The sequence below is a fragment of the Pelophylax lessonae genome (genome assembly GCF_965119305.1).
Source record: "Pelophylax lessonae genome assembly, chromosome: 5".
NCBI classification, from domain to species: Eukaryota; Metazoa; Chordata; class Amphibia; order Anura; family Ranidae; genus Pelophylax; species Pelophylax lessonae.
The window spans coordinates 411,152,905-411,167,355 of record NC_138772.1 but is presented as its reverse complement, the minus strand read 5'-3'; the positions used below and the strand labels follow the sequence as shown (position 1 = coordinate 411,167,355).

The 14,451-nt window shown below is 42.9% G+C and overlaps 1 protein-coding gene across 1 annotated transcript in view; it reads left to right on the top strand.

Moving 5' to 3' along the window:
• LOC309556539 (opsin-5-like) overlaps positions 1-14,451 on the top strand; it is a gene marked incomplete at its 5' end in the record, with an annotated part of 138,066 nt that overhangs the window by 87,551 nt on the left and 36,064 nt on the right. The window contains one exon of the mRNA XM_082258983.1: positions 2,832-2,994. Within this exon, the coding sequence (XP_082115109.1) occupies positions 2,832-2,994 (163 nt within the window). The remainder of the gene's footprint in view (positions 1-2,831; positions 2,995-14,451) is intronic.

Genomic DNA, 14,451 nt, shown 5'->3' with positions numbered 1-14,451 from the left:
GTCTATTTGTAGTATGCGCTGTCACAGTTCTTCTATCCACCAAATATTCTTTAATTACAGTGTAACAGGTGAGAATCTATAACACAGACATAAACCTCAAGACAGAGGGTTATCTTTTTTTAAATATAAAAAGCTTTCATTTTGTATGCTTTTCTGCACACAAAAAAAAGACAGAGAGCTAACAATTTGCAGCCTACCTTAAAGGAGAACCTTATTAAACTACTTAGGACTTGGGGACCACTGGCAAACAAAAATTGTTGAGAAAACTAACACACGTAATGAACACATATAAAATGCGCAGCACGACTTAAGGCCCCTTTCACATGGGCTTTCCGATCAGGTCCACCTGTCAGTTTTTTCAGGCGGACCTAATTGGATGCTCCTTGCATCCCTATGTGGCAGCGGATGACACCGCTGACACCCGCTGCTATCCGATCCGATCCTGTCCGTGAAATCCAGATGGAGGGAAACCCTATTTTACATCCATCTGGAGGATCGGATTGGATAGGATTGGATGAAAATGGACAGGCGGTCCATTATCATCCGATCTCCCATAGAGGAGAGCGGGGCTCTGACAGCGCTGTTTCTGAAAAGTAAGCGAAGATGGAGCTGTCATCCACCTACTCAGCAGGGATTGACGGATCGATCCCCGCTGAGCAAAACGGAGTCCGGTGGGTGGAAAGCCAGTGTGAAAAGGCCCCCAAGTGTATCAGTCAGCATTATGTTACATACAACATAACATACCGAGTTTAACAGTCAGGAGAAAGAAGTGTGGTGGTCAAGAGAATGTAATGTACTGCCCTTTAAATTGGTGTCAGTGGGAAAAAATTGGCAGTCTGTACGGATGCCTTGCATTGGTGCAATGGGGAAAATAATGCCCCATTACATTGGTGTCAATGGGAAGATAATTCCCCTTACTTTGTTGTGAATGTGTGCTTATACCTTACATATTGTAATGCATACATGATGTTACATAATGTAATGCATAATTTAAATTGTTATCATTAATAATTGGCAAGTAATACCCTGCAAAGTATTAAGTGGGCACTATTAACTCACCTGAGATACAGATTGCCCTGTTCCACACCGCCAAGCCTCTTTGCTCTGATTCAGTTGGTCGACTGGTGGCAAATATAGAGCTCTCTATATTTTCTAATTTTGCCACCAGTCAATCAACTGAATTAATAGATCAACCAGCCCTACAGTGCTGGTCGTAGGGTGAAAGCTGTCAATGCATTAGCAACCTCCAGCTCTCAACATAGGCTGCAATCCCTTCCTGAATTCTGTCAGCTGCCAAAGACTCTGTTGGTGGGGGTGCTTCTACAGGAGGGCTGGGGCAAATTTGCTGGTGCTCAAGTACCAGTAAGCACCCTCCTGGTGCCACCCATCAAGCAGTGATCAACGTATAAAAAAAACCCTTTGTTAAAAATTATATTGAACATTTTGACATAATTAAATAAAAATCAAAAAAATCCTGCGCTAGGAATTAAAAATTAAATTGAATGTGAGATATGTGATAGTGAAAGCAGCTAAAACACTTAATCTTATAGAAATCAAAACCAATATATACAACAAATTGTGTAGCGCTAACATCAGCAATGTTAACTTTAAAAATTATATATAGTACACACAAAAAATATTATAAATATATGCAAATAATAACATATGCATAACAAAAATCGTGCATCTGTGTAGAAAAGTCCATTGAAGGAATATGTAAGAATCAATAAAACACAAGTCCCAGAGTGGGCGATGATAGGTAGATGGCTTATATCCCAAGGAGATGGTGGAGCAGGAATACACCCGTGAGGAATATACAAATTGGCTGCTTACCAGAAGCATAGGCCCCCAACTTAATGGATAGGCCACAAACGCTTAGATGTAAATCTGCAGTGTAATCAATCCTTCAGATATCAGGAGAGGAGATGTGTATCTGGTACAAACTCTCGCAGTTAACTCCAAGGATAATAAAAACCATATGTGTAGGAGGAAAATAAAGAACACATAGCGTAGTCCAGTAAAAGAAACGAAAGGAAGTTTAATCTGAATTGCACTTACAATATCCCATTAAAAACGAGCAGAGTAATAAAATTGCGGCGTCCCGCATGTAGAAACTGAGCCGTCGTCTAAGGGGGTGTGGTAGTGTTGCGTCAGGTACCGCCCGACAGGTTTCGTCATACGTGACGACGTCTGGGGCGTGGACTTTTCTACACAGATGCACGGTTTTTGTTATACATATGGTATTATTTGCATATATTTATAATATTTTTTGTGTGTACTATATATAATTTTTATAGTTAACATTGCTGATGTTAGCGCTACACAATTTGTTGTATATTTTGACATAATTGCATACATTATGCAAATTGTGCTTGTGTAAAGGTTATTGGAAGTGTAAAATGGAGCATGAGGGCTACTGTGGGCTCAAGACAGAGCTATTACTTAGGGATTAAAAGATGTTCATAGAGAAAATATAGTAGTCAGATGATATTACCACTGAACCATGGTTTATAAAAATGATTGTTTGGTTGTAAGGTCTCCAGCTATTTTTCCAAGCACATACCCCTGGTGCCTGCTTGATCTTTTGCAAACATAACTAACTTTAAAAATTCAATTTAACCAATTCAAACCAAAGACTAGTAGGCCAGCAGATGTCTTACACAGTTGCATGGTAGCCATAGACATGCGATCCTCACTCTTTCTGACTGAAATCATACACATGGTTCTGTCATATGCTTATGTCACCTTATTGTATGGATATCCCTTATGTCACCTTATTGTATGGATATCCCATATTTACTTCTCATGTTTTGTCTCCTGATTGTACTTAGGTTTGGGTTCACTGTTTGGTAACAGCATCTTGCTGTACATATCCTACCAGAAGAAGCAGCTGTTAAAGCCAGCAGAATACTTCATAGTGAATCTGGCTTTGAGTGACCTTGGAATGACTGTGGTTCTGTACCCTCTGGCCATCACCTCCAGCTTTGCACACAGGTTGGTCTGCAGCTGTGCTACCAATCACCTTGTTTGCTAATGTAGTAAAATTCATTACTTTGTATTTCGATCATTTTTGCTGGAAAATAAAATGGCACAAAAAATATAAGAAACACACATTTAATGCTTTTTCCCCAGTAAATTTCTTTTTAATTTACACCATGTACATCACAGCCTGTATACTCAATCTTATAAATGAAAAATCACATTGTTCAAAAATGCACATTTTATTTTGTACTTAGGATGTTTCATGGCCACAGACATTGTAGTAATGGATACATCTGTCTCTTTTTTCTAGTAATGTATTCAGAGACTCAGCCAGTTGTGTATTGTTATATAAAATGAGTTATTGTTAACAGCCAGGACCTTAGTATTCTATTCACAGGCGTATGTCTCATCACCTTCAGAAAAGAGGCCCACTCACCAACGACTGCAGCTATTTTTTTCTTTGTGTTATTCCATTATAGTAATAATAATATTGGCGACACATTTTCCAGCCCATTATAGTGCACATAAACTATTCACATTGTTCCCTGCCTTTAAAATATCTTACAGCGTTATGTCCCTTTCTGCATCATATAGACAAACTGTTTGCAGACTTGGAGGTGAATACAGTAAACTCACTAATACTCTCTCAAATATTAAAGAAAACTAGAATACCCAGTGATAAACCTGTAACATATTACTGGCAGAAGTCATGCTGGCCAAAGATACTTAGACGGTTCCCCATGAAGAGCAGGTAGAGAGACAGACATCTGTCCTGCTAGCCCTAGTAACTTCTGTGTTACAGTTGCAGGAGCTCCAACCTTTATGTGCATAAAGCCCCGTACGCACAGGCCGAATGTCGGGCGGCATCAGCCAGTTCAATAGAAACCGGCTGACATTTACAGCCCGTGTGTACTGCAACTGGACCCACAGAAGCCGGCCATCTGTCTAAAGGGCATGACTGAAAAAGGCCTGCCGATCGGCTCCCGATCAATCAATGGGGGGGGGGGGGCGGTGGTGCCCCCCTGTCAGAACACAATAGAACTGTAGGGGAGTTCGTTGTACTAACAACTGACTTATAATACAGTGGCAACCTGAGCTGTCAGTTCTTCTTTTTTGTTCAGCCTGCTGGGTTGAAAAAAAGAAAAAATTAGCAGTGTGCACTATGCTTGAAAAGATAGGCAGCTTTGCTGCTAGGTTTACTGCATTTTTACACAATCGAAGTCCAGGGCTGTAAATGTACTCGGTAATTTTCAGAAAACTAAGTCTGATTTTATTTCTAAATAATGATTGGGAGGAGACATGCAGGTTTACTCTGTAACAGTGCAAGGAGGAAAATGTAGTGTTCATCCATTTTTACTAGCTTGACTTCAGTAGTGAAATCTGATTGCTATGGCTTATAATGCTTGTTTGTTTACCAGAAAAGCCCCAAAGTGTGCCAAAATATGTCTAGATGTACAGTGTATAATAAATATACTGGATCATTTTTTTTTTTTTCATTAAAGTGTATGTAAATCCTTATTTAAGTTTTGGATAGATTAGGGTAGGGTTAAAACCCTGTCAGGTTACTTTTTGCTGTTTGTGTCCCACAGCAGAGATTAACATTTTCATCCTGTGATGCAGACACAACAATAAGTGAAAGAAAATCTCTCCATAGTGAGGGGAATTCACCTTTTAGACAGCTGTCACCAGACCACATGTCCACATAGGAACATTAACCCTCTTGTTTTGAATACAAATTGAAATTTTGGATTTCTGCTCATTTCCTGCATTTGTGACAATTGTCATCAGTATAAATAAAGGGATGAATCTCCCAAGTGGGTACATGTAGAGCAATAAAAACAGGGATTTCAACACTTCCTTACTCTAAAAAACAAAGAAAGCACAAAATTACTCTTACCAGTATTCCCTTTTCATATAGTCTTTATGACAGCATCCCTGCCCACCAATGAGATATCAGAAATTGGGAGAGTTAATAAATTTAGGTCAAATCTACACCCGCTTAGTGCCTAACATAGAGGCAGAAGAGGACAAATAAACACCAATGGAGGAAATAAGCCTGTACTGTTCCGGTGACTACATGGAAAGAGAATTACCAGTAAGAGTGGTTTGTGTATTCCACTACATCCCTTGGCAGCCCACCTGAGAGATATAACAGATAAATATGTTACGGGTGGGAAACTAAAAATAAAACTTTCTGTCCAAAGTCCTGATCCAGATCCACATCCAGCTTGTAGTGACCTATAAAAGTATTTAAACTTGACCATGTTGTAGCTTTACATATCTGGTCCACCATTGCTGAGGCAGCCTCACTCCAAGAGGTGGAGTTCAATCTGCAAAAATGTGCTTTCAATTTGATGGCTTTATAACTGCAATGGATGGCTTCAGTAATCCGTCAGGCTATAGTGATTCTAGAGGCATTTTGCCTTATTCCTACCTTGGAACTGAGCTAAAATATTTTTGTCTCTTCCCCTAAGTTTTGTGACCTGTAATTACTGGAGCAAGCACCTCCTTACATCCAGTTTGTGAAAGTCTTCTTCTTTATTAGTAGGATCATGATAAAAGGAAGAAATCTCAGTAGAGTGATAGGAAGATGTCTTCTTAGGAATATAGGAAGGGTCTGTAGGAAGGAATGTAGGAAGAATAGAACAATCTTATTGTGGAATATGCAGGGCTGTCTTACCGAATGGGCACACTGGGCAGTTGCCCGTTGGCCCCACCTACCCAGTGACCCAGCCCCAGCCAAGCATTAGTCCCGACTCCCGTGTGCATCCAGCCGCTGAACTTAGCAGTTGGCAAGCGCCTGTCAGCCCTGTGCTGCTGTCAGGCCACTTGGGCCGTGGAGGGGGAATCCACAACTGCAGGAATGACTGTCCACCTCCATGGGAACAGGCACAGACAGGAAAATCGAGTCTGACTCCCGTCCGTGTGTGTGTTCCCCGGACCCAGCCACCAAACTTGGAAGCTGTCATTAGTCTGGCACTGCTGTACCAATAAATATAGCCTTATCAATAATTAGCATTTTTATTCTTGTGGGTGATTGTGTAGGCAGGGCCCCAGTGCACTGCATTGCCCGGGGGCCCTATAATGCTCTTAAGATGGCACTGGGAATATGTTAAAGTTTATGTGTAAAGAAAGCTTCTCTGCCTTTTGGCTAAGATCAAGTGTAGTATCTGTTCTTATCAGTTGGTATGGAACCTGATGGTTAGTATCGGTGGGGGCCGAAATGAACCAGGGCGCTCCGGAGCTACCGGGGGACTGGGAAGTAAGCCACATCAGAGAAAGCCGGATGGGTCCATTGCCTCCTGATTTGAATGGGTCCGCCCCTATCAGTTTGAAGGGAGCAAGAAAACCAGCTTGTCCGACTGGTTAGTACTGCTCCTGGATGTGATTGGTAAGGAATGGCGGATGGCAGTGGGAGGGCCTTTCCTCCTGGGTTGAATCTGGCCTTGCAAAAGGCTTGTCCCCAGTTGAAGGCAGGCTCACCCTAAGCTGTCCAACGTTCTGATGCCTCCTGATGGGATAGGGCTACACTGGGTCTGGCCTTGGGCCGAGATAGAAAAAGCCCGTGGTGTACGTGCCCCTGGGGTGGCAGCCCAGGGGAGCCTTAATTCTCACTGGTGAGGGGCAGCTCGCCTTGAGTTTTTTGGCACCTTGGTCACTGCACCATACACACTTTTTCCGCACCTGCCTCTTGGGCAAGGCCTTTTGGCTTCGACCAGAGGAATTTTTATTCCGGCCGAAAGGCCTGCCTTTGTATTTTCACATTGGCACTAATTCACCTCTCCACTTCCCCTTCCCCACCTTTTGTTTGTGTGTTCTTTTTCTTTGTAGTTTGTCACTTTACTATCACCTTTTTTCACTGCACGACTTGTAGGGTGTGGGTCCTCGGGCCCAGCCTTGAGTCTTGGGAGGGGGTGGATATGGCCTTTTGGCATAGTTCGCCCTCTCTCATGGGGTCTCCCTTCGGGGGAGCCCCACCTAGTACTTGGGGTGGGCTGTTTCGGCAGTCCCCCTGGAGAACGGGGTCCGTCTGGTTTCGGCCAGACAGACCATAAGTACCTTATATCCCTGTCAGGAGTCTTGTGCCCCGGGGGATCAAGGTTAGGGTCCAACCTCTTCGGAGGGGAGACCATCTTTTCGCGCACCCTGTGCACTTTTTGTGTTCTCACGTTTGCGTGTGTGCACTTTTTTATGCACCGGGTGTAAGTCTTTTGAGTGTGTTTCACACGCCACGGGCTTAAGAAAAAAAAAAAAAAAAAAATGAAGACTGACAGGAGTGATTACAACCGTTAGCTTTTATTCATTTATGTAAAATGTTTATCCAAAGGGAAAAACAAACTGTTGCTGTAACTGTTTATAAAGTGTTTGCTGGAATTTGACTTGAAATTGTAAGTTAAGTCCCTCTAAATTTGCTAGTGAATGCAACACTACCCTCTTTACATGTTGGCAATGCTGCTGTCAAAGGGTGGCTCCATTGCTCCTCTATGAAGTGGAGCCACCCTAAGACAAAAAGTGTGTTACTGGCCAGATCACCAAAAAAAAAAACTTAAAAAAACTGAACTAGTGCAGCCACTACTATTTAAGGATTGGTAAACCGCAATACATTAGGTTTGGATAAGCTGGGATAATTTTTTTTCTTTTTTTTTTTTTAAGTTGTTTCTTTTACTTCTTAAAATCTTTCTGTTTGTCTACCACTTTATCCAAGATTGTCTCCAGAGTCTTGTCAAACAAAAATTCTCCATCCAAGGAGATGCCACAGAGCTTAGCCTTAGATCCCTCACCCGGATTTAATCCATTCTTCCACAAATGGATAAGACGTCAGTTTTGGCAGTGAAGCAAATTTTCTCCAATGATGCCTTTACAGCAATTAAATACTCAGAATCTTTGCAATCAACTAAACCAGAAAACAATAAAAAAACATATATAGCTGCAGCATTTAAAGTTTTTTAACCCTGTTGGGCAAATACAGTGCCTTGCGAGAGTATTCGGCCCCCTTGAACTTTGCGACCTTTTGCCACATTTCAGGCTTCAAACATAAAGATATAAAACTGTATTTTTTTGTGAAGAATCAACAACAAGTGGGACATAATCATGAAGTGGAATGAAATTTATTGGATATTTCAAACTTTGTTAACAAATAAAAAACTGAAAAATTGGGCGTGCAAAATTATTCAGCCCCTTTACTTTCAGTGCAGCAAACTCTCTCCAGAAGTTCAGTGAGGATCTCTGAATGATCCAATGTTGACCTAAATGACTAATGATGATAAATAGAATCCACCTGTGTGTAATCAAGTCTCTGTATAAATGCACCTGCACTGTGATAGTCTCAGAGGTCCATTTAAAGTGCATAGAGCATCATGAAGAACAAGGAACACACCAGGCAGGTCCAAGATACTGTTGTGGAGAATTTTAAAGCCGGATTTGGATACAAAAAGATTTCCCAAGCTTTAAACATCCCAAGGAGCACTGTGCAAGCGATAATATTGAAATGGAAGGAGTATCAGACCACTGCAAATCTACAAAGACCTGTCCGTCCCTCTAAACTTTCAGCTCATACAAGGAGAAGACTGATCAGAGATGCAGCCAAGAGGCCCATGATCACTCTGGATGAACTGCAGAGATTTACAGCTGAGGTGGGAGACTCTGTCCATAGGACAACAATCAGTCGTATACTGAACAAATCTGGCCTTTATGGAAGAGTGGCAAGAAGAAAGCCATTTCTTAAAGATATCCATAAAAAGTGTTGTTTAAAGTTTGCCACAAGCCACCTGGGAGACACACCAAACATGTGGAAGAAGGTGCTCTGGTCAGATGAAACCAAAATCGAACTTTTTGGCAACAATGCAAAATGTTATGTTTGGCGTAAAAGCAACACGGCTCATCACCCTGAACACACCATCCCCACTGTCAAACATGGTGGTGGCAGCATCATGGTTTGGGCCTGCTTTTCTTCAGCAGGGACAGGGAAGATGGTTAAAATTGATGGGAAGATGGATGGAGCCAAATACAGGACCATTCTGGAAGAAAACCTGATGGAGTCTGCAAAAGACCTGAGACTGGGACGGAGATTTGTCTTCCAACAAGACAATGATCCAAAATATAAAGCAAAATCTACAATGGAATGGTTCACAAATAAACATATCCAGGTGTTAGAATGGCCAAGTCAATGTCCAGACCTGAATCCAATCGAGAATCTGTGGAAAGAACTGAAAACTGCTGTTCACAAATGCTCTCCATCCAACCTCACTGAGCTCGAGCTGTTTTGCAAGGAGGAATGGGCAAAAATTTCAGTCTCTCAATGTGCAAAACTGATAGAGACATACCCCAAGCAACTTATAGCTGTAATCGCAGCAAAAGGTGGCGCTACAAAGTACTAACTTAAGGGGCTGAATAATTTTGCACGCCCAGTTTTTCAGTTTTTTATTTGTTAAGAGAGTTTGAAGTATCCAATAAATTTCGTTCCACTTCATGATTGTGTCCCACTTGTTGATTCTTCACAAAAAATTACAGTTTTATATCTTTATGTTTGAAGCCTGAAATGTGGCAAAAGGTTGAAAAGTTCAAGGGGGCCAAATACTTTCGCAATGCACTGTATGTGGGCTTCAAATTACTAAGCATATTTATACTAATGTATAATCCATAAAAAAACTAAATCAATAAAGTGCAATACGAGTGTTTGATTAATTATAAAGGATGTGAAAAAAATTCACGCAAACAGAAGTCTGTGATTAAAAATTTCTGACAAAGTAATACAAAAACCATAAATAAAAAGTTTATAAATAAGATGTAAATAAACAAAACAGTGTAGCGCTACCCAAAAACATAAAAACGCTGACCCAAACAAAAAAAAATGATGCACACCAAACATTACTGTTCCTGTCCAGGGACACAAACCTGAATGACAGGTAAACATAGGCGCGGGCTACCCAGGTGACTTAACCGGGTGACCCTGTCCCTATGTCTAGCTCTCATTGGGCGAGTGTCATTTACAAATGACAGGTAAACGTGGGGGCAGAGTTACCCAGTGACATCACCGGGTGATCCCTCCCTTTAATTACACTTGCCACACCAGTCCCAGTGTTCCTTATCACCGCCACACCCGTCCCAGTATCAATGATCATTGCCACACCAGTCATATTGTCCCTATTCACAGTCACACCAGCCATATTGTCCCTATTCACAGTCACACCAGCCATATTGTCCCTAATCACAGCCACACCAGTCATATTGTCCGTGATCACCGCCACACCAGTGCAATGTTGCCTCTGCCTGCTGCCTGTACCAGCCCTGGCCTGTTTATTGACCACATTTCTGGCTGCTGCCTGGATCAATCCTTTGCCTGTTTGCTGACCATGTCTCTGCCTGTAGCCTGAACTGACTCATCTGCACATCCCACTGACTATGTTCCTGCTAGACACCAGGCCAATGAACATGGCATTCCTGGGGCAGCCACGTACCTGTAGGATGGGCTTGCTTGGCTTATAGGAACTGAGACTGCATATAATCAGCCCAGACAGTGAAAAAGTCTCACATACATATGTTGTATCGTCATACTCTAAAGGAGTAGCAGAATGTGTTTTGGGGTGTAATTCTAAGTATGCCCATGCTGTGTGTGAGAAATATCTTATTAAGTTTCCAACTTTGTGTAAAAATATCATTTTCATGTTCTTTCCACTGACCAAATACCCAGGAGTGTTTACTTTCCAAAATGGGGCCATTGGTTTCCAATGTCCTGGTGCTCCAATACCTCAAAAAATGTGATAGGTAGTCAGGAAATTTAATTTGTAATTTATGCTCCCTGAAAGCCCAAAGGTGATCCTTGGATTTTGGACCCCTCTATGCATCTAGGTTGTAAAAAAAAGTCTCACACATGTAGTATCCTTTACTCAGGAGGCATAGCAGAATGTGTTTTGGAGAATAATTCTAAGTATGCTTAGGCTGTGTGTGAGAATACACAGCCTAGGGTCTATATTCCAAAAAGGGGTCATTTGTGGGTTGTTTGCACTGTCATGGCTATTTAGGCATCAAAAAATTAGATTGGCAGTCTTTATATACCACAGGCAGTACATACCACAGTTTGACTCTATAACTTTCACACAGACTAAATAATATACAGTGATTTGGGTTAAGTCAAGTCCCTTGAAAAAGCCAAATTTGTGTAATGCATAGGGCAGAGCACCAGGAGTTTCTGAAAGTCACATTCATCCAGCGGAGAGCCTTCTCCCTGGGGAATTTTGCAGCTCAACCGAGGGAGCCCTTGAGCGACAGCCTGACTCTGTAAGAGGTGGTGAGCCGCGGATCTCCCTGCTCTGCAATGAGTGTTGTAAAGCCTCTGATTATTTACATTCTGTGAGTGGATTACTTTGTGTTATTAACCACTTGACCTCCCTCCGGAAGGTTTTACTCACTTCATCGGGCTATTTTTTGCATTTTATCACTGTGCTACACACCTCTTTATAGCCAAGGAAGCTGCCATCAAAGCCTCTGTTTGATCTGCAGTTGGCAGGGTGCTGCACATGTGATCAGCTATAGCACAAACCTTTTCATGGCTTGACAGTTTGGTTGAGAACACAAGCAACTGTGACAGTTATTAGTCACAGCATGCCTTGAATGCAAGTGTTTTGGAAAACAGTTAAACAAGTAAAAGTGTTAAACCACTTTAATCTCCTCCTCTTCTTTTAAGAGTGACAGTTTAAGTAAATGGGGGGAGGACACTCAAGCATGTGATTGGGAAAAAGTAGTTGGCACAAGGAATTTAACTCAAATTTTGAATCTTTGACCTACATGTGGGGAGGTGCAGCATGGTGTGGCAGCAGTAAAAACACAGCCCAGTTGCAGAGAACAGAACTTGTATTAATGCAGAATCCAGTAATTCACAGCAACCCCAGTGGAAAAGTACCCGACCTGGAATACTCACAATATGCAACAGCAAAGTGTAGCAAAGCAGGTCTCAGATGTGCCGACAGTGTTTGTCTTGAGGGGCTGAATGTAGCCTGGCCTGGCCAGTCCATACCCAAATGGGGAATTTTCAAGGATGGCGTGACCCTACCCTTGTCCTACTCATCTGTAACCTCTCCCTGTCACTACCCACACGTGAAATGCGCGCCAAGCCTGAAAGCCAGGATGTTAAATAGGCTCTGCCTGACCCAAGGTGGCTGCCAGAGTCAGATAGCTTCCCCAGTGACCCAGGAAACCATAAAGGAACCAGATCCTCTTGACTTTCTCTCTCTCTCTGCAATTCCGCTAGGGTTGAGCATCACCTGCAGTGGAGAAAGTAAACTGCACCTGCCTACATACAGGATTCCATAATAGATGGCAATTCCTCTGCAATTTTTTTGTCTTTGCATTTGGAACATAGCAGGTGGAAAAGGAGCCTGGAAGTTTAGAAATACAAGCAGTACATTTTTTTCTGAAGTATTAACCCCCTCCCTAGGAATAGAGGAAGATCTCTTTACTTTTCTAAAAGAAAACACAACACAAGAGAAAAAAGCAATGGGTACAAGCATTCATTTTTTGAAGGAAAGTAGTAGAAAAGTAAAGGAGAATACTCATACCAGGCCATATAGATGCCTCCCTAGCATTTTTGATCTCCTGAGTAGCAACAGCACCACCATTCCCGTTCATTTTTCAGCCACACCAGCAGTACACCTTAAATAGATCAAAGACTGTCCACAGAACCAGGTTCACCTTTGGCTGCTCCCTGTCCACCTCTTTAAATCTACCAGGCTGGCTATCACAGAATAGGACTCTAAAAAAAAAAAAAAAACATGTCAGCAATGAACTAAAAAGAGAAGATAAATTTACCTTACATGAAGCAGAAACCATTTAAAATCCCCACACACTCACCAGTCTGGTAGTGGTGTTATCAGAATTGCCCTGTGTTCCATGGTGGTAACAGAACCAGAAGTAGACAAAAAACATCTGGGATGCCACACAGCTGCATCTGGATGCTGCTGAGGCTCTCTGCCACCATGCAAAGAAAGAGAGGTGAACTACTGCTAGCAAAAACTCATGCTTGGAGCCCGCTGCAAAAGCCTGTCCTCTCCACGACTTATGCCTAGGACTTGCCTCCCTATCACCCTGTACAACCAGCCTCCTGCATCTTCCTCAGCCTGGGACCCTGACTGGCTCCCTCCCTCGCAAGTTACCCCAGTAAGGAAGAAGTTGGAACCAGCTTGAAAAGGGAGACACTGAAATGGAGCCCACAGGAACTCCCACCTGGGGTCCTATGGAAAAAATCCCTCTGATCCTGCCCCGGAGGGGCAGGAAATCACTAAAGTAGTCTCCCCCGCAGGTGGGTGGTCACTCAGGTGTGCTTTCTTGAGAGATAGTGGAAAAAAAGTTTTGTCTTTACATATACTTTAACACACATTTGGAGAAGAAATATACACTATATTACCAAAAGTATAGGGACGCCTGCCTTTACACACACTTTATTGGCATCCCAGTCTTAGTCCGTAGGGTTCAATATAGAGTTAGCCTATCTTTTGCAGCTATAACAGCTTAAACTCTTCTGGGAAGGCTGTCCACAAGGTTTAGGAGTGTATCTATGGGAATGTTTGACCTTTCTTCCACAAGCGCATTTGTATCAGGAGACTAGCCAGAGGAGAGTTGCCCGTAGGCCTGGCATGGTGGGCAATTGCGTGCACACATATTGCGAACGCACGTTCACCACGGCAAAGATATGTGCGTGCTGGCTCACGCAATGCTTGTCAGATCCTGGCCTTTAAAAGAGTGACTGTAGCACATGGACATTGATGACTGGTCTTCAGCTTCCTGCTTCCTGTTCCTGTGTGTGTGCTTATGCTTCTGATCACCTGTTATCTACCCAGCCTGCCTTTGGATACCTCTTGTCTCTACCCCAGCTCTGACCTCAGATTGCCCATGGATCTGCTCTTGTCTCCTGTCCTGTGTATGACTTTGGCTTGCCTGACCACATCCTTGTTCTTCTGTCTGCTGACCACTGGCTTACCGACCTTGGCATCCATCTCGGACTATGTTTCCTGCTTCACCCTGTCTGCTGTGAGTCGCCCTGGTGCCTACCTGCCTTACCCAGCCTGCTGTACCCACCTGCAGTACTTACCTGTTGCTCCAGCCTGCAATACCTATTTGCTGTATCCAGCTTACTGCGCCTTCCACTGCAACCTGTTTTCTGCTGTGTGCAGTCTGCACTATCATCAGCTCCACTGGGTCCTACTGCTCACCTCATCTGGTATCCTTCTACGGAGAGATCGCCACACCTGCATCTCTCATCTGTGGCACAGTCGGCAATCCCTGCTTCTATGGGCTTTGTGTTCCCTGTTTCCACATTCAGGGACACTGAGCACTCAGCCACAAGGAGAGCCCTCTCAGCATTTCAGCTTCAAGACCAGGTACGTGACAATTTTTGAGGTCAGGCACTGATGTGGATAAGAAGGCTTGGCTCGCAGTCTGCGCTCTAATTCATCCCAAATGTGTTCTATCGGGTTG